A 24835-nucleotide genomic window follows, 5' to 3' on the forward strand; every position below is an offset into this window, starting at 1 on the left:
CGAAGGCCATTTTCATGTCTTCGAACCATCACCACATTTTCGACCCCGGTGGCCGATGTGGACATTTTCGGGCTCCCGTGACCTATAGCATATGTTTTCATGGCCGAAAACGTGTTCGGAGGCCATTTTCACGGCTTCGGACCATCCCCCACGTTTTCGACCCCGGTGGCCGGCGTGGTCATTTTTGGGCTCCCGTGACCTATAGCACATGTTTTCTTGGCCGAAAACAGGTCCGGAAGCCATTTTCACGTCTTCGGTCCATCCCCACGTTTTCGATCCCGGTGGTCGGTGTGACTGTTTTCGGGCTCCCGTGACCTATAGCACACGTTTTCATGGCCGAAAACATGTCGGGAGGCCATTTTCACGTCTTCGGACCATACCCATGTTTTCGACCCCGATGGCCGGTGTGGCCTTTTTCGGGCTCCCATGACTTATAGCACACGTTTTCTCGGACGAAAACGGGTCTGGAGGTCATTTTCACGTCATCGGTCCATCCCCACGTTTTCGACCTCGGTAGCCGGTGTGGCCGTTTTCGGGTTCCCGTGACCTATAGCACACGTTTCCATGGCCGAAAACACGTCAGGGGCCATTTTCACGTGTTCGGTCCATCCCACACGTTTTTGACCCCGGTGGTCGGTATCGCTCTTTTTCAGGCTCCCGTGACCTATAGCACACATTTTCTTGGCCGAAAACTTGTCCGGAGGCCATTTTCACGGCTTCGGACCATCCTCACGTTTTCGACCCCGATGGCTGTTGTGATCGTTTCCGGGCTCCCGTGACTTATAGCACACGTTTTGATGATCGAAAACTCATCAGAAGGCCATTTTCACATCTTCGGTCCATCCTCACGTTTTCGACCCTGATTGCCGGTATCGCTGTTTTCGGGCTCCCATGACTATAGCATACGTTTTCTTAGCCAAAAATGGGTTCGGAGGCCATTTTCACGTCTTCAATTCGTCCCCCATGTTTTCGACCCCGGTGACCGGTGTGGCCGTTTTCTGGCTCCCGTGAATTATAGCACACGTTTTCATCGTCGAAAACACGTCCGGAGGCCATATTCACGTCTTCGGACTATCCCCACGCTTTCGACCCCGGTGGCCGGTGTCGATGTTTTCGGACTCCTGTGATCTATAGCACACGTTTTCATGGTCGAAAACTCGTCCGAAGGCCATTTTCACATCTTCGGCCCATCCCCACGTTTTCGACCCTAGTGGCCGGTATTGTTGTTTTCGGGCTCCCGTGACCTTTAGCCATTTTCACGGAACCCATTCACCACCATCACCAACAACAACAACGCCAAAGTCCCAAGCAAGCTGGTTAGGCTATCGTTGAACCATGCAAATCCATGATATTATACATGTCCACAACGAAAGTTTTGGTGGAGCAAAAGAGTGAATAGAAAATCACTTACCTTCTTGTCGAGTTCAAGCTTTTTCTTGGCTATATTCTTCTCGCACAATGTCATTTTCTTCAGAAAACCACTTTGCTCCTTTTTTGCAGTTAGTTCATTTTCAGCAGCTTGATTCTCTTCCTGCACTTGCTGAAGGGACTCTCTGCCTCTGCAAGCTCAGCCTCCATTTTCTGTCTTTTTCGATGGTATAGAGTTGCCACAGGGAATGCTCTGCCTTCAACAGTTTCTGGGGGAAGGAATCAAGGAGTGAGCATAATTAATTATATAAACTGCAGGCAAAGCTCGCGCAAAGACTAACAAACCAGGTCCTGGTGGAGGCGTAGATGCTTCTCTGCCTCTTCTTTTTGCGCCTTCTTCTGCTTCCGCTCCATGACAATGGTCCTTTTCTCTTGATATGCAAGCGCAGAGTTCTCTTCGGCCCTTGCTTTCTGCTCCTCGAGCTCGTCGTACTCCCTCCTAAGCTCATCGGAGCCTGAGATCTGCTCCAGAAGCACGGTGAGCTCCTTGGGGTTCTTGGAGGCGATGGATTCCACATCACCCTGCAGTGCCCATCGTCAGTGGCCACAAATAAACCCTAGGTTAAAAACCGCAAATTATCAGGGAGATACAATGACGAAGGGAATAAATGGAGAGACCTGGAAGACAAGGAACTTGCGGGCCTTTACGAGAGGATGCCGAGGGATCTGAGCTTGGCGTTGTAGTCGTCCCAGGAGACAAGGCGGCCGTCGATGCGGTACTCACTGCCGCCGGCGCCGGTGATGGTGCGGGTGAAGTGGAGCTCCTCCTGGTTGGGTTGGCGGTAGACGTCCTGGCGGTAGACGAGGCGGACGGAAGCCCTGCGACCCTTGGCCTCCTTGTCGCGGTCATCGAGGGCGTAGATGAGGTCCTTGAGCTGCGCGCCGCGGAGGTGCGCTGAGCGCACGCCGAGCATGAAGCTGATGGCATCCATCAGGTTCGACTTGCCGGTGCAATTGGGGCCGATGATGGCCGTGAAATCGAAGAAGGGCCCAATCGTCTGCGTACCCTTGTACGACTTGAAGTTCTCCACCTCCAGCCGGTGGATCCGACCGCCGCCACCGTCGGGATGTCGCTGGTGCGCCCATTCTCCTCCTCCGCCGCCGCCTCCGCCGTCTTCTTCCCTCCACCTTCAAGCTAGGATTTCGGTCGGACCGGAGGCATTCGAAAACAGACAGACGGGAGGAAGGGGATGAAGACGGGTTCACCCTGGCCCCCCGGGTGCCTCCCTTGGATGCAGAAGCAACGGTCCAGATGCACCGTATTTTTGGACGGCGCAACATAAACGGTTGATGCAAATATAGCTTAGCAAAATAGGCCCGCCCGGCCCGATGCTCATTTAGGGCCGGGCATAGCGCTGATTTTCCCGGTGCGTGGGCCCAAGCTCAGCGTAAATAATTAAATGAATTACATTTTAAAAAGGATGGAAGGCTCAGTCCAAGCCCGGTCCAAATTAGACCTGATTTTGTTAGCCCGGTGGAGTTAGTGGCTTGGCAGAGATTTTTGAGCCTGAAAGAAACTAAGGGCATGTTCGCTTCAGCTTATAAGCCGACTGAAAAGCTGAAACGGCTGATTTGTTATGAGAGAAAAACACTGTTTGGTGGCTAATAAGCCGACTGAATAAGCTGAAGTGAACAGGCCGCAAGCTTTTTGCCGATTCAGCCCTAGTTTTCCTCAAGCCTAGACGCAGCATACGCAGTTCAAATGGATGCAAAACTTATCACACACGGGGCAACGTGTGTGAGGTAGGGGAGGTCAAAGTAATACCTGCTCTCCATGCAACGTCGAACTATTGAACTGAGGAGTCTTATTCATATGATGTCTGCCTGCAATCCCTTTCCAACTATTGAACTGAGGAGTCTGATTATCCTTTTTATTAATTACTTACACAAGGTTTTGACATAAATTCTTTACACGACTAAAGTTTATTGCAGCGTAGTTGCCAAATTGGCACAAAACAACCACAATCATTTGATTTCAGAGATCCAGACCTAAGACACTTATCCAAATATATAAAATGGCTATGCACAAAATCTGATTAGCAAACAGCTAGAGCTCCACCGGAGATGGCTTCCAGGTGCCACTGGACATGGATAAGAGCTGGCGAACGTCGAGTTGCCGAGGTACATCAAATTCAAATAGCCTGGACAAATTGGCACATATCATGAACAAAAACATACATATTTCAACTTTACCATGCCTGATTTATTCCTGGTGAGCATTACAAAACAAGAGACAACCCTAACATTTGTAGTCCAAAAATCGCCTCGTGCAGGAGAAGTCCAAGTCTACCAAGCTCACTCAAACCTTACATTACCATCCCTCCGTCAATGGTAAGCACCTGCGTGTAACATGGGTTAGTTGAAATGCTACGAAATAGAACTCTGAAAGTTTGAGGGCAAATGTAGTCACAGTGTCATGCACCTGTCCGGTGATGTAGCTAGCTGCAGGATTAAGGGCCAAAAACTCGACTAAACCCGCAACTTCCTCAGGTTGGCCGTATCTCCCTGGGAGTTGTATGACAACATGTATAGTTAGTGGTGACAGCTGTCGTTTGAATGCAGAGGAAAAACAAGAACCAAGCAATATGAAATATCTCAATATGATGTGTTTTCATATTCTACTAAAACTATAATGGGTTATGGTTCTATAAAATCCAGCCCGTGCCACTCTGCATCAATGAGCAACTGTAAAAGAATATGCTTGGGTTTTATAGAAGATAGAGTAAATACAGCTTTTAGTTTACTGTTTTCCTTTCTAGCCTCTACAAATTAGTACTCTGCTCTTGCAGTCTATCTAAATATCAAAGGCTGTTTTAACTCTAGCTGTCCCACGCTGCTATCTATAGTAATAAATACCAGAATGATCTTCCTCTTACAAACATTAAATGGTGCATCACTAATGAATACCAGCTAGTAACTTTCGTTTGGAGCATCACTAAAGAACCATAAAACAAAGCAAGTTAACAATGCTACTTGTCCAATGGTGCAGCTTAAGATGCTAATACAAAGGTGTTGTACACAGGAACAGCTAAGCTGCATACAGCTTACCTAATGGAATGGTTGACAAAATTTTCTTCTCAAGCTCTTCCCCAAGCTCGGCAGTCATATCAGATGCAATGAACCCTGGTGCAATAGCATTCACCTGCATGTATATTCAGAACAGTTTCAGAATGCTTAGCCTAACCTCACAGGTGAGTTAATAGTGAAAGATAAAGATCATACATTGATATTTCTGCTTGCATATTCCCTGGCAACTGTTTTTGTGAAGCCAATAACCCCAGCTTTGGCTGCACTATAATTAGCTTGGCCAACATTACCAGTAAGCCCAACAACAGATGCTATGTTGATAATTCTCCCCTGCATTTTGCAATAAAAATACACACATTACTAACCATGAAAAAATAGCAAACAAGGCAACTTTTGACAGCAACTTCTTGAAAGTCAGAGACTCGAAGAGTACAAGACAAATACAAATATAAGTAGTGGTAACAAACTATCAGTCCATGACCTTCTGTGTGTATTTGCCTACCTTCTAAGGCACAACACAATAATAATGTATTATCAATGTGGGGTATGGATTAATATTAGTTCTTTTGCTTCACACCACCTCAAAGAGAACAAAACATATACAAGTAATATAAAAAACTATCAGCCCATGACCTTCCATGTGTATTTGCCTAACTACTGAGGCACAACACAACAATAATGAATTATGAATGTGGGTTATGCTTTAATATTTCTTTTGCTTCACACCACTTTCAGTTATATAATATTTTACAAACACAAAGTAAGAAAATCATGCAAGGAGGCACTCATTTTGTTGTGCTTCTCCAAGTAAATTAAGTGTAATATGAAGAGCAGAGAAATATAACCTTTTTCTTCTTCATCATTACTTTAGTAGCAGCCTGCAAAGAATATGTTGCTGTAAGATGCATCTAACAATTCAAGTAATTTCAAAATAAAGAAATATTATAAACTCACCTGTGTGCACAGGAAGACACCAGTAAGATTCAGATCAATTACATCTTGCCACTGAGATTTCTTCATCCTCATCAATAATGTGTCTCGTGTAATCCCTAATAAAAAATGTTTTATTTGACTAAACAAATCAACTGAATAGGTAGCAGAAAGAAGTGCAATGTGCCACGGGAACATACCTGCATTGTTTACCAGCACATCTATTGTTCCCCATTTATCCATAGCCTAATTGATTTAAGAACTAATCATAACCATGTCCAAATAAAGATTGATGTAAAAGTGAAAAGGAACATTTTCTTTCTGTAAACAAACTACACTTACTGCTTTCATCATAGATTCTACATCAGCTTCTTTTGAAACATCTCCTCCGAAGGTGATAGCCTCACCACCAGACGCTTCAATCTGCAATAATAGCACTCTTCAAGTAGGAAAGGGGACAAAGAAAGTAAAATGAAAAGTATAGCCAAATGTTGGTCTCTGCATATTTGTAGGCAGAAAACTATCGCAGAATTGATAGTGGTGAATTTTAATCAACCACATTCAAGAATCACCATTCTATTTCTGTATAGTTCTTGCACTATTGTTACTATCTACTGATCTCTATATTTGCCATTACAATGGTTGAAACCATGAAACATAATTCAAGGTGATTGTTTAACTGTTTTGCAATTGCAGTGTCTCTATAGTGGCAGTGAAAATTAGGAATAACGACACTGTCACTTCTCCAGATAGATGAATAAAACATGATAATAGTTCTATGTACTCCTTTGTAAGGCCAAACATGAAAGAAGAATTCAGAATGAGATAAATAACTTTGCAACACTGAGAATCAAGGAGAGGGATAGCAATAATAATGTTCTGCAAGGAATAAATCTGATCACTTTTAGTGAAGTCCAAATCAATTAATCAGTAACTATTGAAGATTCTTTGTGTTAGCCGAGCCCTCTAATATAAACTGACAGATAAACAAATAATAGACAACAAAGTAATTTGTGAATCCACATGCTCACCTCTTTGGAGACATCTTCAGCTTCTTTTGATGAGCGGGCATAGTTCACCAGAACCTAAAAGTCAAGCCAGATCAAGACCCTAAGGTTAGTGCTAACTTGCTATTCCACGGGAAAGAAGACATTTACATTTGCAAGAGGTGAGTACAATCATACAGATACAGCCACATGTTTATTTTTCTAGCAATGCCAACTGCCATTAGATTAAAGGAATGTAAATGCTAGAACTTTTCATTTATAGAACAGAAGTAAAATATAAAATAAACAGCATGCAGCCGCAGATGTATTGTGTACTAGTACTTGCATTAACACAAAAGTAAAAAATAAAATAAACAGCATGCAGCCGCATATGTATTGTGTACAAGTACTTGCATTAACACAAGAGTCCCACTGACTGTTGAATAAATTGTTGACCCTCTCTGTGTTTATAAAACATCCTCCCAATCTAGAATGACTCTTTTAAACAGCCAAGCAGCTAACCTTGCACCCCGCTTTTCCAAGGGCCAAAGCAGTGGCTTTTCCAATCCCTCTGGAGGCACCTGTAATGATAACAACTGGTGCTTCCAGCTTGGTAGCATCTTTTGCAACTGCTTGTTCAACAGCTGCAACATGGGTTCGCACACCTGCAGGTAGAAGTTTGCTTAGTACTGAATGCAAATAAGTTGTTTCCATTAGAGACGTTTTAAAAGATACTACATTCCTTCGAAACGTGGATCCTAGGCAGCACAGGCCGCCAAGCAAGCGTTCCGCCACACGAATCTTCGAAACGCGTCACCACGCTAACCGACGAGCTAGATCTCAGAACTCTAGCCCAGCAGGGGGACGCTGAACCTTTACCACCTCACTAACACGCAGAGATCAGACTAGGGAAAGGGGCCCTTACCGGAGAGTCCGCGGCCGGACCGCAGCGCGGGCGAGGAGCGGGCGGCGCCTCCGCCGAACGTGACGAACCCCCGGCGGGAGGTGGCCGCAGCAGCCCCGGCGACCGGGGCGGCCGGGGAGGAGACTGCTGCTGCAGCGGCTGCGGTGGCCATGAGGGAGCGGCGGGACGCGGAGCAGGCGAGGAGGCGGGAAGCCAGAGGGAGCAGCGTGCTTTGGGAATGGGGGCGGAGTATTTGAAGCCGCGACGGAGCACGGGAGAGGGGGGGTGGGGGGGCTTTGGAAGCTCAGCGGGGACGATGCGCCGGGCGGAGCGCACGAGGCGAGCGAGGAAGAGGACGGAAGCGGGACCGGAAGCCGCGTTTAGACGGACGCATTGTGGTTGAGCTGGGCCATTTTTGGGTTTGGGCCCACGAAGCAGCCCGGCCCAAGACGGCGGCTTCTTCCTCGCGACGCCGCCGGCTTCATCCTTTCCTTGCAACGCTTCCTCGTGCTCGCACCCAAGGCCGGTGGCGGCGGCGGGCAGCGTCGCACGAAGCTCTGGTCCGTGAAGATTCGGCTCCTGTAGGGCGGCGGAAACGCTGGGGCGCCGGAGCTGGGGGCGTGGGAAGGCATGACGCTGGTCCAAAGGCAGTGCCCAGGACCAAGTGGCGGCGAGCAGGCGTTGGTGGTTGGGTTCTCGACTGGTGCTGTGGGGAAGTCCTGGAATTTTTAACAATTAGAAACTTCTGCCTTAAGGTATTTCTCTTTGCTACCTGTTCCTCTTTGCAATTAGAATTTTTTTTTCCCGTCCAGACTACTGAATCAGTTTGAGTTGGACAATGCGTACCCATATTAACGTTTGATGGTTTGATTGTATATACGTAAGTAGAAGAGAAGACTTATGGTGTCATTTCCAGTCTCAACTTTTCAGGAAAGGAAAACATGCAAATATGTTAGTAGATTTGCGAAAGAAGATAGAGAAGGTGGAACTTCGGAGATCAACTATACTACTCACGTCCATTTCACTCATTTGGTAGGATACTGTTTCTAATATTCATGCCAAGTCAGATACATATTGGATCAGTTGGGTGTTATCCACACCTGTTAAACTACCTCATGAATATTGTGCCTTGGCACCCAAATCATACCTGAACGCTGATGGTGCTGATACTATGCTTCATCGCTGTTTAAGTGTTGGCAGATGGTACCCTTGATAGCACTTCTAGAGGTCAGGTCATTGTGCGTCTCAAAAGAAAAGGGGGAATCACGATACTTCTGGCACATGCTCAAAGAGGCAGTAGTAGCAAGAGGGCACATGCTTACAGCTTCTTGTTGGTGGTTAGGAATCTGGGAAACAAGGGAAAGCTCAAACTGTTTGTGTCTTCGATGTATTTGTGCCCAATTATTGGTTAAAATTGACATGATCCACGGAAGTTATGCTAATGTATATTTTAAAATATGTGTTCTTATCAATGGCAAAAACATGTAGCTTTCTCTAACCAACCGGAGGAAATAATCGTATTAGTCAACGTTTGGTCTCACATTTACTCCGTGTTCTATGTATACCTCTCTTCATCTACAACTATAATGATTGGGTTGTTTCCTAGCCTTTTGTAATTTCTGACATCCTAGTTTCATCTCTTCAATTGCCTCTATTTAATTTTCCTTGCTATCAAATACAAAATTACAAAGTACATATGGTCATAAGAAAAAAAAATACAAAAAACTACACAGTAATATCTATAGTAGAGTGAGCACTACAGAACATCAAAGAAAACTTGTAAAATTCACATATTAGGAGCTTCTGCTGGTCTGGACACGTGCCGTGCATAGGATGAGGCTTGGGATTCAAATGGGAAGAATGCTGGTTCTTATGCTACATTGATGTTTGCTTTCTTTCTTTCTTTATTTTTTTCAAATTGTGTGGCAATCCTTAATACTAGTGGTCACTTTGTTTGGGTTTTTATGGGGTACAGCCATACCCTCAGGCCTTGGTACACCTATATTGTAGGGCTGTAAAGCTGTTATCTTTCTACTAAATTGGTAAGTATACATGGGCATACCATATCAACTACTTATTCTCTTAACCACTTAATTGTTCAACTATAGGCGTGGTTGCTTTTAAAATTCGATTGTTAGTTTATTTTTGAAAATTAAAACTGAATATTCATCTGTATTCAATTATGTTTTGTTTTGCACGGCATGTGTGCAGAACTGAGATATGGAGGGCGAAGAAAACGTTGAGGATGAACTGTTTCTTGTGGGGTCACAACTCCAGGACATTCAAGGTATGATCACACTAAACACTTCCCAGTTGATAGACAATTAGACATGAATTATTAATATATGCATCCTTTTCCCTGACTATTCATCTGTACCAGGTACTTATTGAATTGTTAATACGTGTTTAAGTTTTAATGATAATGGACATGAAAGTTCCTTCACTTTTATCTCCCCTTTCTTTGGTCCTGAAGTCAATAAACACTCTTATCTCCCTTTATCTCCTCCTTGATTGCTGGAGACTCCCAGGCTTCCGAGTACTGCTGTTGTTGTTCTTTTTAAAAAAAATCTTGATCACATGGGGAGACTCCTCCCCCTGAGCTAAGGTGCCATGCTTCAAACCCAGGTTCAAAGAGGAGTTTCAACGACTCCTAGAGTTCAATGCTCTAACCGGTCCACACACGAGAAGCTTGGCAGTAGTTTTGTAGGGTTAGTTATTGTGTTCATAACAGGTTTTCTCAATTCAGAATCACGATAAGAAAAGAGATACGGAAATAGCCTTAGTCAACAGCAAAGCAGTGAATCCACAAGCGATGGGCTACTATACATACAGAGAAACAAACAGATAGATAAACGAATAAAAGACACATAAGAGCACACATCTCTCCAAACATACATGTGCATGATAATATGATATAGGCACGACTCGCCATGCTTGATGAACTTCTCAGCAATTTAACCTTTACAAGGTACAAAGCTCAGAATGAGTCAATGTCTCGAGCAGCCCCTTCTAAAACGTTTTTCTAAATAGCTTTAATAAAACGGCAGACATCAGGCCACATTAAATGAAACCGAATTGAACCACATAGGCAGCTAACAGATTCCAGCAAGTTAGCATGAGGGGTAGGGCTAGTGAACTTGTACTGTACTTCGATACAGAATCATCACCATTCTGTGTTGTATGAAGAACCTACTCTCAGAGCTGTTGCTGCTATCTCCTCTCACAGGTGCTGAATCCACTGCAGGCTTCTTGAGCAGGTTCAGCTGTTACCACCTTGTCGCTAAGCTGCTAGCTCGTTTGACACCTCTGCCTACAACCCCGAGGTCAGTTACAGTACTTCTGGTTGTTGCTGCCGTAGACATGACTGAGCCAGAGACATTGCTCAAAGTGGCCATCTGAGAAGAAGTAAAAGATGCAGCTCTTTGCCCATCAGCAACTTTCTACCCAACAGCTGCCCTGGATGCAATCATCTTCATGATCTCATCTATTGCAGGGCTGGCAAATCCAGGAACCCCGGCCAGCTCGGTTATTCCTCCTTTCGACATTGCTTGCTCCAGTTCTTCAAGCTGAGCACAGAACCATTCAGAGATGGCATTATTCCTCAGAAGCAAGACAAATCATCTTCATTGCTGATACAGTATAAGGCTCATGAAGCAAAACAAAACGCAACTCTAATTGTTTTACCTTCTTCTCAAGTTCAGTCAATATGACGTACAGTAGGCTGTTCTATGTCAGCTTCAGGAGCAGATTTTTCTGAGTCTCCTTCAGCAGCAAGTGCATAACCAGTTCACCGTACCACTTTTACCTGCAAACAAAGCATTCTTGGAATTTCAACAAGTTGAAGCAAATTAGTACTGGAGTAAAATTGCAGCATTTTAAATTTCATATGCATACTTTTATAAGGAATCAATATCAGTATCATGCTATGATTGCAAACTCTATTTAGAGCTAAAAGAGACTAGTAACTAGTACTCCTGACACCAACGATCCATAAAGCATATCCTTATGCACACCACACAACCAAATGGCAGGTTTGTTCTCGTTCCACACGCCAATCTCCGACGAGTAGATGTGGACGAGCATACCCTTGCTTCGGTGTCCACTACCACCATCAGGGCCATGTTTAGTTTCCCTCAAATTCCAAATTTTGACACTATGCAAAAAGAAGATTCCCCATCACATCAAACTTACGGTACATGCATGGAGTACTAAATGTAGATAAAATTAAAAACTAATTGTACAGTTTTGTTGTACTTTGCGAGACGAATCTTTTGAGCCTAATTAGTCAATGTTTGGACAATAATTCACAAATACAAACAAAATGCTACAGTTGCGTATTTATGACAAACTCCCAACTTTGATACTCCCAAATTGGAAACTAAACAAGGCGCAGGAAGGGTCCAGCTGCCTGTCTAGGAACAGGTACCATCCGCTCCTCGCCCGTCATGGGGTCCCAGACGGCGAGCTCATCATTCACGAGATCGTCCTCATCCCAGACCATACCATACCGCGCACAAGGACGCGGCAGTGGTGGTAGAAAGGCGGGGGAACGAGGCGGTAGGGACGAAGCGGAAGACGTTCGCCTTCTCGTCGTAGAGGTGCTCGAGGAGGCCCAGCACGGGGGCCCTGCGGCGGAAGCCCTCGCCGGAGAATGTGGAACCACAGCTTGCAGACGAGCGCTAGCGGGAAGCGGAAGAGAATCAGCTCGCCCATCAGCGGCGGCGGCCGGCGATCTCGCTGCTGGGTGGGGTTGGGCGATGTGCGGGGAATTGGGACGACGCGGCGTTAGGAACGGGGAGGCTGAGAGGTGGGCCAGATATCTTCTTTGAGAGGAGAGGCCTCTTTCTCTTTGGGCTTGCCTGTCTCAACTTTCTTGTCCGTCTCTGGAGCTGGGGTTAACTGGGTTTTCTTTTCTGGTCAATGGGCTGTACAGGTCTTTGACTCCGGCCCAGTCAAACGAAGGCTTCTGTAGCTCTAGGAACACACGATTCTACTCCTATGAAATAAGGGGGTGTTTGGGAGCACGCCACTCCACAAAAAATTGCTCCACTCCACCAACTCCGAAAATTTCGCAGCCAAACGCGTCTAGCTCCAGCAACTCCGGCTCCAAGAAAAAGGTGGAGCAGGGGGGTAGATCCACGTTTTTTTGGAGTACCTCAAGAGGTGCTCCAAAAACCCCCTGTACAAACCTCCTCGTGGAGTTGGTGGGTATTTACCCACCATTGCCACTCGTTACACAGTACCGGTTCGCGAAACATAAAACTCCCGTCGCCCGTTCCACCCACGCGCCGGCCGCCGCCCGACGCGCCGCCCCACCCTCGCGCCGCCCGCGCGCCGCCCGCCGCCCGCCGCGCCCCGACGCGCCGCCCCGTCCCGCTCGCGCGCCGCCTGGACTGCTGGAGCTGCTGCTCCCCTCACGCACCGGCGCGCAGGTGGCCAGAGCTTCTGGGACCTCAATCGATTCTGTAGTTCACGCGAGGCGGAACGGATGCCGGAGCTGCTGCTTGCCTCCCTTGGTAATGTGTAACGGGCGACGGGAGTTTTCTGGTAGGTGCCCGTAGAAGAGAAGAGGAGAGGAGAGAGAGGAAGAAGAGAGGAGAAAATAGAAGAGTATGACATGTGGGTCCGTTAACAAAGGGTAAAATAGACCATTCACAACAAGTGTTCACGTTTTTGGAGCTGGAGCACTGCCATCAGCCAAACACGTGCAGGAGCTCCATATTTTTTTTGGAGTCGGTGGAGTGGAGCTAGGAAAATGTGGAGCTGGTGGAGTGGAGCTGGTTTTTCTGAAGTGGAGTGCTCCCAAACAGGCCCTAAATAAGAACACGACGACTGCGCCGGCGACATCTCCCTCCCAGCTTCCGCGCCCTCCGTCGATCGCTTTCGCCCATGGCGGGCAGGGGCAGCGCTCCGGATCGAAAGCCGAATTGCTAGAGGCGGCGGCAGCGAGCCAGAACAGGTTTCTGCCTCGGCAACCCTCTTCTTCAGTTTCCCTTACCATTCGCATCTGGCTGGCCTGTTGGCATCCTCGAAACGCGATTCTCTCCCAGTTAGTACTGTTTGGCGTTAAACTTGGGGTCCTGATTTTGGGTATCTGTCCTCTTCGAATGATGTTGTGGTGCAGACCGCCATGGAACGGAAGTTTCATCACGCATGCAAGGGGTTTCACGAATTGCGTTTTAAAACTGGCGCATTGGATTGTAACTGTAGCAGTTTGTTAGCAAACTAATATCTACTCATAAAAAAATTTATCCACTACTCAACTAATAATGAGTACTTAATTGGTGTGAACTCAACCACATTACTGCTCTGATTTTTGCTTTACACCTCCTGCAATTACCTCAAGCAGTTAACTCCTAAAGTACATCTTTCACTTTTGGCAGCATCGGATTTTACAAGGGTTGATTGCTTAGAGCTAGTAATAGGTCCAGAGTAAACAAAAGGGAATCCGCCAATGGCATTTTAAGTCCAAGTGCTTGCTTTCTTCATCTGTTGCACATTATCATCCAGTGCAAAGTCCATGTGCTAAGAATAGCATTATCGTCTATTGTTTGATGTTTGATCAGTCTGAAGTTGGCTTTTACTTTTAAAATAGCAATGTCCAACTTTTTAACCATTGTTGTTGCAGGATATATCGTGACATATACTTTCCCTTCTGCCACTACCAGATGCTGCCCATGCTGCCTGTGTCTCATAGATGTCTACGCTCTTGGAGATGCTTCCCTAATCTCACATTTAATCGGAAAACTTTTGGCTTGAAATTGAATGAGGGTACATCATATGCAAGGGCGAAGAAACTAGTTGACAGAATTGACCACATTATTCAAAACCACTCTGGCATTGGGATGAAGACACTTAAGCTTGACGTTCGCTGTTGCGCCGAAGTCATCACGGCTGGCCATCTTGACATTTGGCTCCAAGCTACCATTAGATCTGGAATTTTAGATATTTTTGTGGAGCTTCCTCAACATCTCATGCTAAACTACAACCTCCCATGTTCACTTTTATCTTGTGCTGGAAGCTCACTTCAGTCTATCTCTCTCTTCTCTTGTGCTTTTCACCCGATATTAAGAATTGGTTGTTTGAAAAGCTTGAAAAGCGTGTGTCTGAACCTTGTCCACACTACTGGGGAGGAAATAGGATGCCTTTTCTCCAGTACAATTTCATTGGAATATATTGAACTTTCCAATTGCAATGAGACCACTTTCTTGATCATACCTTCTCATCTGCAGGAGCTTAGTACTCTAAAGGTGTATATGTGCACAAGGCTACAAACTATAGAAATTTATGCTCCAAATCTTACCACTTTCTTGTTCAGTGGCCCACCCATGGAAATATTAATCAGCAACTCATCACAACTGAAATACATGACTATGCATGGTGTATATTACTCTGGCATGATCCAATATGCTCGGACCAAACTCCAGTCCATTGCGGTGAAACTTCAAACCCTTACCTTATCATCATCAGAAGAGGTCTCTAAATCTAAATTGTTAACTTATTCCATGTATACAATACAACTTGGAATATTTATTGTTTTCTTGAACAACTTGGAACATTTATTAACCTTGGCATATCTTTCTTCAGACTTTCAATACACCAGTGTTGCCTGGCAAATTCCTCCACCTCAAGCGCTTGAAGATTTATTTTTGTGGCACTAGATTCAAAAGCTACGATTATTTTTCTCTGGTTTCTTTTCTTGAAGCTTGTCCAGCCTTGGAAACTTTCTTCTTATCGGTAAGTACGTTAATTTCTCAGATATGTACATGCTAAAAAATTAACTTTGAGTATCTCAGTACATCTTCTACATAATCATTTGGCTAAGTTTGTCTTTCATATGATACTTACTTGGCCATGACATAGGCTTATATTTCTCATGAGTTGAGAACTACTCATGCTTAGTATTCTGTAGACATTATTATTTATTAGGCGCCACGGATGATATTCATTACCATGCCAAACACACAACCTTTTACTTGTTCTGTGCAGGGCAACTTGTTGGTGACATTTTCATTCTGTAATTCTTTTATTCTGCTAGCTAACAGATCTGCAATGAATATTTATCGTAATGTCCGTGTACTTTAAAGCATTTGGTCATTGGAGGATAGTGGCATCAACATTGATTTTGTGCAGACAGGAGCATATGATTTTGCAAGGCAGGACACAATACCTCAAGATTTCAATGCAGATTCATTACATATTAGGCGGATTCCAGAATTCCACCATGCCAACCTCAAGAAAGTATCAATCAATCAATTCTTCTCCTCAAAGAGCTTGATTGAGCTAACATGTCAAATTGTTGAGAATACATCATCACTACGATACCTTGTGCTTGATACAACCAGCGGTTTTTACCCTAGATGCACATTTAAAGGATTGTATATGCATGCTATCAGAAAAGCCCGCTGTGCTGTTGAGGCTGTCGAAAGATATATTGTGGGGAAAGTTCCCTCAAGTGTTCAATTTAAGGTTTTGGAGCCCTGCAGCCAGTGCCATGTTGCCGATCTTTAGGTTCTTCTAGCTACGTTGTGCATGCTGTGTTCGATGTTAAATTTTGAGGGATTGTTTGTGGACCCTATCTATTCGATTTGTTTGAATTTATTAGTTTGATGTATTTTTTTTTCTACACCAGCTTGTCAATCTACTGCTATCTGTGGTGTTATAAAATTATAATCTGGTCTCCCTCATGATTCTGTCATCTGTCATTTTTAAATTTGAAATTGGTGGAACTGAACTCTGCAAACAGAAGCTAGACATCCTTAATACAATCTGAAATTTAATGACAGAATAAGGATGTCTTAAATTAACTTGAGTCATCTTGCAATTAACTTAGGCTGCTACGTACTTAATGAATAAAATGTGGTTAAGTCTGCTAGTATATTAGTACTACTTGTCATTTTGGATAGCTTAACATTTCGTTTTGGATAGCTGATACTGTGTATACCTTGGTTGGTCATCCGGAGGCGTTAAGTGGTGTCAGATCGGACGGCTGAGCTGGGCGGCGGCCTCCACCGACCTACCTGTATCAACGCTGCACTCATTTCACTGATCTCTCTCCCCACACAGCCAAGTCACGTGTCGGTCACAAAGTCACTGATGTCTCTCCCTACACAACCAACGCTGCACAGTGCTAGAGCCCACATGTCGGTCACAAAGTCACTGTTGCCTTGCTTGACTGAAAAGGATCTCAGTCCAGGCCCAGCTGCACAGGTACTGTAGCAACTAGCAACGGGCTCTCTTCGCACAAACTATCTGGACAAGATGTAGTCGTAAACTCGTACCCTTCATTTTCTGGTCTGATGATGAGTTCCATTTAGTTCTGAGCCCCCAGTTGGCGCATGGGCTTAGCCTTTGTAAGAAAACAAGCAAAAAAACAAAAAATAACATGCCAACCTTGCTGAACAGAAACAGAAATGTGCATTCGGCTTTTCGGTCGCATGCATGAACACTACTCTACTACGTAGTTGGTAGTACTCTAACCATCCCAAATTATAAGTTATTTGGTTTTTCTAAGTTTATAAATAGGTATTTGTATGCATCTAGACATACATTATATTTAGATGCATACAAACACCTATAAACCTAGAAAAGCCTAAACGACCTGTAATTTGAAATGGAGAAAGTAGTAAATAAAGAGGGGGGATGGGAAGGAAATGAGTGAATGATTGGTTGGATATCTTAAACTCCTTGTAAAAACAAAATTACTCTATCTCACCATACCCAACAAAACAAATTGAGGAAGCTCGCTCAAGCTCGGCTACATTGACAGCCCTACTAGCAAATCATGCTTCTATATAACACTCTTTAGAAAATAAAACGCGCCCATGAGGCAGAGCGCGAGGCCCAATCCATATGTCGCTAGTGCATGGCGCCACCATCACCGAATGAGTGTGTGCATGCGTTGCTCTACCAACAACAAGATGTAACAAATTTGTTTGTGCAGCACGCCCTTTGACCTAGTTATGTGTAGTTGCCTATGAGAGCACAATGCAAATTAGGAGGCTCAGCATGGCCTGCTTCAGGTGAGCTTGTGATGGTTAGCCTCACATTTTATTTTTCTCAAAGAGAGCGCTAGCAGAGAGCGTAACAAACTTTAGATCTTACATTTTCCAACTTGTTACTTGGGTGTAGTGGAATGACATAATATGGGGTCTTGCGGTAACAAAGCACTAGCTAGATAGCTATACTTGCCACTGAATCTAAAAAACCCCAAATGCTAGCGTTAACCAATTCCAACCCAATCGAAAAAAACCACATGCGGTAAATCCCTAGAATCGGGGTTAATTGGTTGACAACAAATACACCGCAAAGACGAGTGATATGTTGTCGTGCCCAGTAGTGCCATGGACTATGCCATTTGGGCCAGGGGCTGTGGAGTCCATCTAGCGAGCTTAAGCCCAACAAGCAAGCAAGGTTTAGAGTACAAAGAGAGAGTAATACCATTGGATACATACACAAAAGAAAAGAAAAGAAGAAACAAAAGAGGAACGGAAGGTTCTTCCTTCAATCCTCCTCCAGATCGAGATCTTTATCCTCCGATTAGCTTGTGATTGCTCACATTGTCGGGCATGGTATCAGAAACACGGATCCTCAGCATGGGTCTAGTCAAGTTTAAGTTCGAGGCGGCCAACACCACGATGGCGCAGTCCAATAGGTAGAGGTGGTGGTTACACAAAGGCTGGGATCAACAACAACAATGGGAAGAGGCGCATACCATTTGGACAAAGTAAGCACGGATCAATGATATGCTCAAAAATTCCACGCGATTCACACACTCTTTAGCCCAAAGGGGCATATGCCCCCTTCCTCTCTCATAATAATTTGGAAAAAAGAGTTGATGCACAAATATTACCAGATATATCTCCTTTTAAGCATAACGCAGTAGTTCCTGCTTGATGATAAACACATGCTGAATTGACATTCTACTCTTACAATGGGAGTATGATTAATAAAAATCTCTCGCGACCTGATTCAAAAAAAAGTAGAAAAATACCTCAATTATCTTGTTCATTTCTTTTTTGTCAACAGTCAACACTATGGCCTATATTTTGAAATGTACAGTTTACCCAACCCAGTGAATCTAATGTACAAATGCACGGTACACTCACAACCCTGTACAAGGCAGTAACCCGTAGTTAGCACTTAGCAGCTGCATGATCTCGCCATCCAAACTGCACACGTGATCAAGTCCAAAAGTCTAAATCAAACTGCACACGAAACATTTCCACGAGCGCGGCCGCGCAGACGGACATCATTGATTCAATTCCCTTCGGCGTCGCGCCGCAGGAGCCCGAGCACCTCGTCGGGCGGCACGTCGCGCCACACCCGCGGCCGCGCCGCGCCGTGCCCGAGCTTGGCGAAGCCGTGCGCCACCCGGTTGCCCTGCCGGCGCACGTGCGAGACGCTCACGTCATCGATCATCGGCAGCAGCGCCTCGATCTCCCCGCACAGCCGCCGGTCCTCCTCGGCGCGCACCCGCGCGCGGCTCCGCACGGCGTCGACCACCGTCTTGGCGTCTCCCTCGATCCAGACGCTGCGCCAGCCGTTGGCCACGGCCAGCTCGAGCCCGCGCCGGAGCGCCGCGAGCTCGGCCACGGAGCTCGTCGCCGTCCCGATCCGCTCAGCGTAGCCCAGCACGAAGCCGCCCTCGTGGTCGCGGTACACGCCGCCGATGCTCGCCCGCCGGGACGCGTGCTTCGACGACCCGTCGAAGTTGAGCTTCAGACGCCCCGTCTCCGGCTTCCTCCACGCGCTCGCCGACGACGGCTCGCCCGGCACTATGACACCGCCGTGCAGGCCCCGCCGCACGCCGTCGACGAGGCAGGCCGAGAAAGGGTTGCAGAGCAGCATTCTGCCGAGAAGCGGACGGTGCACACGCAGCATTGTCTTCGTTCACCGGAGAATGGCGAGGCGTGCGGAAGAGATCGATCGATCGATCGAGGGAGAGAGATGATGGCACGGGACGGAGGAAGCAACCGATATGATCGAGACTCGAGAGGCTTGTGCTTGAAATGGCTGGAGGCGCGGGCAAAGCATCTGCCGCCGGGCCCGGGCGGAAGGGAGGTTGCCGTCTTGCCGAGGGTTTGAAATGTGCTCGCCTTGCCGTTCCCCAGCCGAATTGTTGCCAGCGCGGGAAGCAACCGTCCGTTGCTTGCTGCCTCGGAATTGGAGAGCGGTTGCTTTGGGGCTCCTGAAAACCGAAGCTGACCCCTCATGATCCATGCTCGGGGCGTGGTTGAATTTGGAATTTCAGGACGCGCACGTGGCTTGTGTTAACTGTTAACCGCCTGGGGAATATTCCGCGGCCCAAATAAGAGTTCTTGCCGTGACGGCACGTGCCAATGTGCCTTTGTGCCATGAGCCCATGAGCATGTTTGGTATTCAATTTGTTTCGTGTGGAGGGAGAGCAGCTCTTCTATGTTACGGCAATAGGCATGGATAGAAACCACCATTTTTGTAGCCAATCTACACTTCTGCAGAAGTAAGAAAAGATTAAGAAAACAAAAGGGGAAAAGGAAAAGAAAATAAAAGAGCAGTAAACTGCAGAAACACGCCCTGAAGCGAGAATGGGCCAGCTCACTTTGAGCCCGTCTGATCATCGGCAGAACATTGCAGATTTTGAAGGCTATTGCATCTGGTCCAGCCCAACTAAAATCCGGATCCAGGCCGCGCTCGGGATCATGAGGCCCACAGCGCCGGTTCTTCTTCTTCTTGACTCTGCAGCATTACCGCCATAATTATGCGAAATTTCTAATTATGCGCATAGGGCGAGGTAAAAAAGTACTGCCTCCATATTAAAATATTTATCACTGCGTTTGACCATCATAGGTATTTTAAGCATAACTTATATTTTCGTACATTTGCAATAAATTTTTGAATAAAACGAATGGTCAAATGTTGCAAGAAAAAGTCAACAATGACAAATATTTTGATATGGAGAGAGTACAAATTACTCCCTCCGTCCCAAATTGTCGTTTTAGCTAGGTGCATAATTTTTGCTATGCACTTAGATATAATATATGTCTAAATGCATAATAATATATATAAATTTAGAAAAAATAAAATAACCTACAATTTAAAATGGAGGAAGTATAGCTGTAGACATGCGTGGATCGTACGTTATGTTTTTCTAAAGCCAGCATGAGCTAGGAAAAAGGAAATAATAGATCCTAATCAACAGAGTGCTAGACGAGAGCACTAGAAGCTGGAAAGATGTGTGAACTAGGCTTTTTCATGCTCATGACCATGGTGTTGAAGGAAATCTGAGAATCAAATCTCCATGGAAATCACAGCCTCGCAGGTGACCTTGTGGCCTGCAGCTACATGATTCCGAGAAAGGCACGTTGGCATCAAGCAAGAAACATGCAATGCAAGAAGATCTCGAACGAGTTTTGGTCACTGCCGGTGGTGCCGGTGTGGGAAAAGGTGAGGGTTTTTGACGGGAAGCTGATTCACGACGGACTTAGGCCCCGTTTCGTAGGGCTTCTCAAAGTGCTTCTCCATCGGTTTTTGGTGAAGCCCTACCAAATGATCAATTTCAAAATGGCTTCACCACCAAAGCCGAGAAGAAGCCGCAAAACGGCTTACACTAGAGAGGAGAATCCGAAAAAAGTGGCTTCACCGGCTTCTCCTCTCTCTCCAAGCATTAAGTGATCATAAAATTACATATATTGTCATTGAGAAGCCGTTTTACCAAACGTTTTGCAAAACGGCTTCAGCTTCACTAAAAAAGCCACTCCACCGAAGAAGCCGAAGCCGAAACCATTTTATGAGAAGCCGAAGCTCTACCAAACGGAACCTTACTATAGTCCAGGGAAAACGTATGCCATCATGCACCATTCCGTTTTCTATATTTATGCCACTCTTCTTTTTTGTATTTTTGGGAACTATGAAAATGGGACGAAAATGGAACTCTGTGAGTAGGTTTCAGACTATGAACTACCAAATTGTGTCTATGTTGTGTGTTTAACTATTTCGGACTTGCTTTGTGAGTCATGAGCGGTGGTCGTCATTACTTGACCAATTGGGTTGTCACCTGCTGTCGGGTCAGTGTTTCCCTTTTGTAAATCGGTTCATATTAGTTTGTTTATAACATCACAGGAACTCGTGTTAGTTCCCATTTCTAGTCTTCATTCCTGTTTTGAATTTCGTTCCCTTGACAAAATGAAAATAAGAGATGTCTTTTCTTGTCCGTTCCGGTTCTTTCCATCCCTAGACCCTAGCTACGAGAGCCAATAAACCAAGCCCATGCGGCGCCAATGTAGTCAAGTCCAGTATTCTAGTGGAGGAAGCACTTGCTAGCACCGGGACCTTTTTAGGTTACCGAATGCTATCATGGACGATTCGTGGACCGTCAAATGCTCCAACATGTTCCAGTAGATGTGATTGATGGTCATGCCGTTCAGACTTCGTAGCCATCGACGCGTTGATAACGATTCACAAACCATTATTTCTCTAGTTGCGATTTGTTAGTAACGCATCACTTCCCGATCAATTTACTTCCCGCGCTCCGCTCCATCATTTTTCACCAATGGCTCCGACGACAGCGCTACTGCTTCTCATGGCCGTGGGCGTGGCCATCCACGGCGGCGGTGCCCGGTGCTTCGCATCGGACACCATCTCCGCTAACTCCGGCATCTCTGGCAGCCGGACCGTCGTGTCCAAAGGCGGCAACTTCGAGCTGGGCTTCTTCAGCCCGGCAGGTGACGGCAGCACGACGAGATCCTCCCCTCGCAGCTACTACGTGGGCATCTGGTACAAGAAGGCCGTGTCGCAGCGCACGCCCGTGTGGGTCGCCAATAGAGCCGTGCCGGTCTCCGACCCCGCGTCCTCCCAGCTCGCCGTAGCGGCGGACGGCAACCTCGTGCTCATCAACGAAGCCGGCAAGCTCGTCTGGTCCTCGAACGTCAGCTCCGCCGCCGGCAGCTCGAACGGCACCGTCGAGGCGGTCATCTTGGACACCGGGAATCTCGTCCTCCGGCGCGAGAAAGGCGAGGTCCTGTGGCAGAGCATAGAGCACCCCACCGACACGTGGCTCCCGGGCGTCCATCTCGGCTTGAACAAGATCACCGGCGACGTGCGGGCTCTGGTCTCCTGGAAGAGCTCCGGCGACCCGGCTCCCGGCATGTTCACCTTGGGGATCGACCCGAACGGGAGCAGCCAGTTCTTCCTCAGCTGGAACAGGACCGTGAGTTTCTGGAGCAGTGGGGAGTGGAACGGCGACATATTTGCCGGGATCCCGGAGATGACGTCGCACGACAAGTACGACTTCGAGTTCGTGTCCGACGCCAACGCCAGCTACTTCACCTACTCCCTGCAGGACCCCACGGTGATCTCCAGGCTCGTCCTGGACGTTTCCGGCCAGGCGAGGCAGATCATGTGGGTGCCGTCCGCCGGCGAGTGGATGGTCATCTGGATGGAGCCGCACCAGCTCTGCGACGTCTACGCTGTCTGCGGCGCGTTCGGCGTCTGCAGCGAGAAGAGCGAGCCCTTCTGCACCTGCCCCGCCGGCTTCCGCCCCGCCTCCGTGGGGGACTGGGAGCTAGGAGATCACTCGCATGGCTGCCGCCGGAACCATCCCTTGCAGTGTGATCGTCGTAACGCGAACAGCTCGGTGCACGGCGAGGACGACGGTGACGCCTTCTTGCTGGCGCCAGGCATTTCTCTGCCGAGAAATCCATCGCCTGCACAGGCATCAAGCGCTCAAGACTGCAGGTTGGCGTGCTTGAGGAGCTGCGATTGCACCGCTTACTCTTACGGCAGCCGCTGCGCTCTGTGGTACGGTGGCTTGCTAAACCTGCAGCGGCGCGTCGACGACACGGCCGGCGTGGATGACCTTTACCTCCGGTTGTCCGCCATGGACGTGCCATCGGAAGGTCGAAAGAGAAGGATCGTCTTTGCTCGAGTTGCCACAGTTGTGACCTTGGTCCTTGGCTTGTCTGTCATCGTGTTCGTGGCGGTTAGGACGTTTAGGAGAAAGCAGAGGAGCATAACATTCATGCAGGCAGCATCGGAAGGTGGCAACCTCGTGGCGTTCAAGTACAGCGACGTGAGGAGGGCGACCAGGAACTTCTCGGAGAAGCTCGGCGGCGGCGGCTTCGGGTCGGTGTACAAGGGGACGCTGCCCGGCGGCGGCCGGGCAGCCATCGCGGTGAAGAAGCTCGAAGGCCGCCTCTGCGTGGGGGAGAAGCAGTTCTGGAACGAGGTGCGCACCATCGGCGTTATCCAGCACGTCAACCTCGTCCGCCTCCGCGGCTTCTGCTCCCACGGCGGCGAGCGGCTGCTCGTCTACGACCACATGCCCAACGGCTCCCTGGACAAGGCGCTCTTCGGGGGAGCGGCGCCGGCGTTGAGCTGGCCGGCGAGGTTCCGGATCGCGCTCGGCACGGCGCGGGGCCTTCTGTACCTCCACGAGGGTTGCCGGGACCGCATCATCCACTGCGACGTCAAGCCGGAGAACATCCTCCTCGACGGGGTCCTCGTTCCCAAGGTCGCCGACTTCGGCATGGCGAAGCTGGTGGGGAGGGAGTTCAGCCGCGTCCTGACCACGGCGCGGGGCACCGTCGGGTACCTCGCGCCGGAGTGGATCTCCGGCGTGCCGGTTACCGCCAAGGCCGACGTGTACAGCTACGGGATGGTCCTGCTGGAGATCGTCTCCGGGCGGCGGAACGCGTGGGGCTCGGAGGACACGGAGCAGGGCCCGTCGTTCTCGGGGTACTTCCCGCTGGTGGCGGCGAGGATGGTGAGCGGAGGGGAGGTGCTCGCCGGGCTGCTGGACGAGCGCCTGCGCGGCGACGCGGACGTAGACGCCGGGGAGGTGGAGCGCGTGTGCAGGGTGGCCTGCTGGTGCGTGCAGGACGACGAGGCGCACCGGCCGTCGATGGAGCTGGTGGTACAGGCGCTGGAGGGGGTCGTCGCCGTGGACGTGCCGCCGGTTCCGAGGTCGCTGCAAGCCTTGGTCGAGGGTTCCGGCTCTGTTATGAGTGCGCTTACCGGTGCGTGCTTTGATGGAATCTCACGATCCCATCTAGGAAACAGTTTGGATGTCATCGCGATTGGTGGCAGCTATTAAAGCAAGCGCTGATTATTGAGTTGCATAAACCTAACCTATAAAAGCTTAAGCTAGAGCAAGCGCATGAGTGAGCTAAACGATCCAGGAAAGCTTTTCTTCTAAGATTGTTGGCTGAACAGCTGTGGAATTTAGCTGAGCATTGATATTTGATAAGGTGTCAACTATTGAACGGTGCACGAACTGAGCATAGCTGGTAAAGGTTTATCTGGGTTTGAGTTTTCAACTCATCTGTGCTCTTATTTTCCTAGATTTATTTTAGGATTTAATCAGCATTATTCTTTTCGATGGTAGGCAGTGTGCCTGTCGATAACGATGTGTCAATGGTGACTTCATCAATCTCTAGGATCTATCGGCTCAGTCTCATAGATGCGCTAATAGGGGTAGATTTGCGTGCGCATATTTATAGGAGTGAGTGTGCGTGCTTGTACGTGAGCATGTAAGTCCGTGTTAAAAAAAAATTGAACGGTGCTTTTCTCTGGCATTTTTAAA

The 24835-nt window shown here is 47.5% G+C and overlaps 2 protein-coding genes, 1 long non-coding RNA gene and 2 pseudogenes across 3 annotated transcripts; 3 read left to right on the forward strand and 2 right to left on the reverse strand.

Moving 5' to 3' along the window:
* Window positions 1-1299: 1299 nt before the first annotated feature.
* On the reverse strand, window positions 1300-3204 carry LOC117853700 (structural maintenance of chromosomes protein 1-like; annotated as a pseudogene).
* A 68-nt stretch (window positions 3205-3272) lies between these two features.
* Window positions 3273-7550, reverse strand: LOC117853221 (3-oxoacyl-[acyl-carrier-protein] reductase 4). The gene is made up of 11 exons (XM_034735600.2): window positions 7297-7550; window positions 6894-7036; window positions 6417-6470; window positions 5728-5808; window positions 5586-5631; window positions 5410-5504; window positions 5301-5333; window positions 4651-4785; window positions 4477-4570; window positions 3851-3933; window positions 3273-3767 (listed from the first exon to the last, which is right to left on the reverse strand). Exons 1-11 carry the CDS (start codon window positions 7445-7447, stop codon window positions 3735-3737), a joined length of 948 nt encoding a protein of 315 aa, XP_034591491.1. The 5' UTR covers window positions 7448-7550; the 3' UTR covers window positions 3273-3734.
* Window positions 7551-7648: 98 nt separating this feature from the next.
* On the forward strand, window positions 7649-11193 carry LOC117853222 (uncharacterized). The gene is made up of 4 exons (XR_004640063.2): window positions 7649-8030; window positions 8192-8307; window positions 9487-9562; window positions 10502-11193. It is a non-coding gene; the product is annotated as an uncharacterized lncRNA (long non-coding RNA).
* Window positions 11194-13918: 2725 nt separating this feature from the next.
* LOC140222670 (putative FBD-associated F-box protein At1g61330) lies at window positions 13919-15786 on the forward strand (annotated as a pseudogene).
* Window positions 15787-21761: 5975 nt separating this feature from the next.
* On the forward strand, window positions 21762-24691 carry LOC117853701 (G-type lectin S-receptor-like serine/threonine-protein kinase At2g19130). The gene has a single exon (XM_034735991.2). It carries the CDS (start codon window positions 21806-21808, stop codon window positions 24344-24346), a length of 2541 nt encoding a protein of 846 aa, XP_034591882.1. The 5' UTR covers window positions 21762-21805; the 3' UTR covers window positions 24347-24691.
* Window positions 24692-24835: the final 144 nt, after the last annotated feature.

This window comes from Setaria viridis, chromosome 4 (genome assembly GCF_005286985.2).
Source record: "Setaria viridis chromosome 4, Setaria_viridis_v4.0, whole genome shotgun sequence".
Taxonomy (NCBI): Eukaryota; Viridiplantae; Streptophyta; class Magnoliopsida; order Poales; family Poaceae; genus Setaria; species Setaria viridis.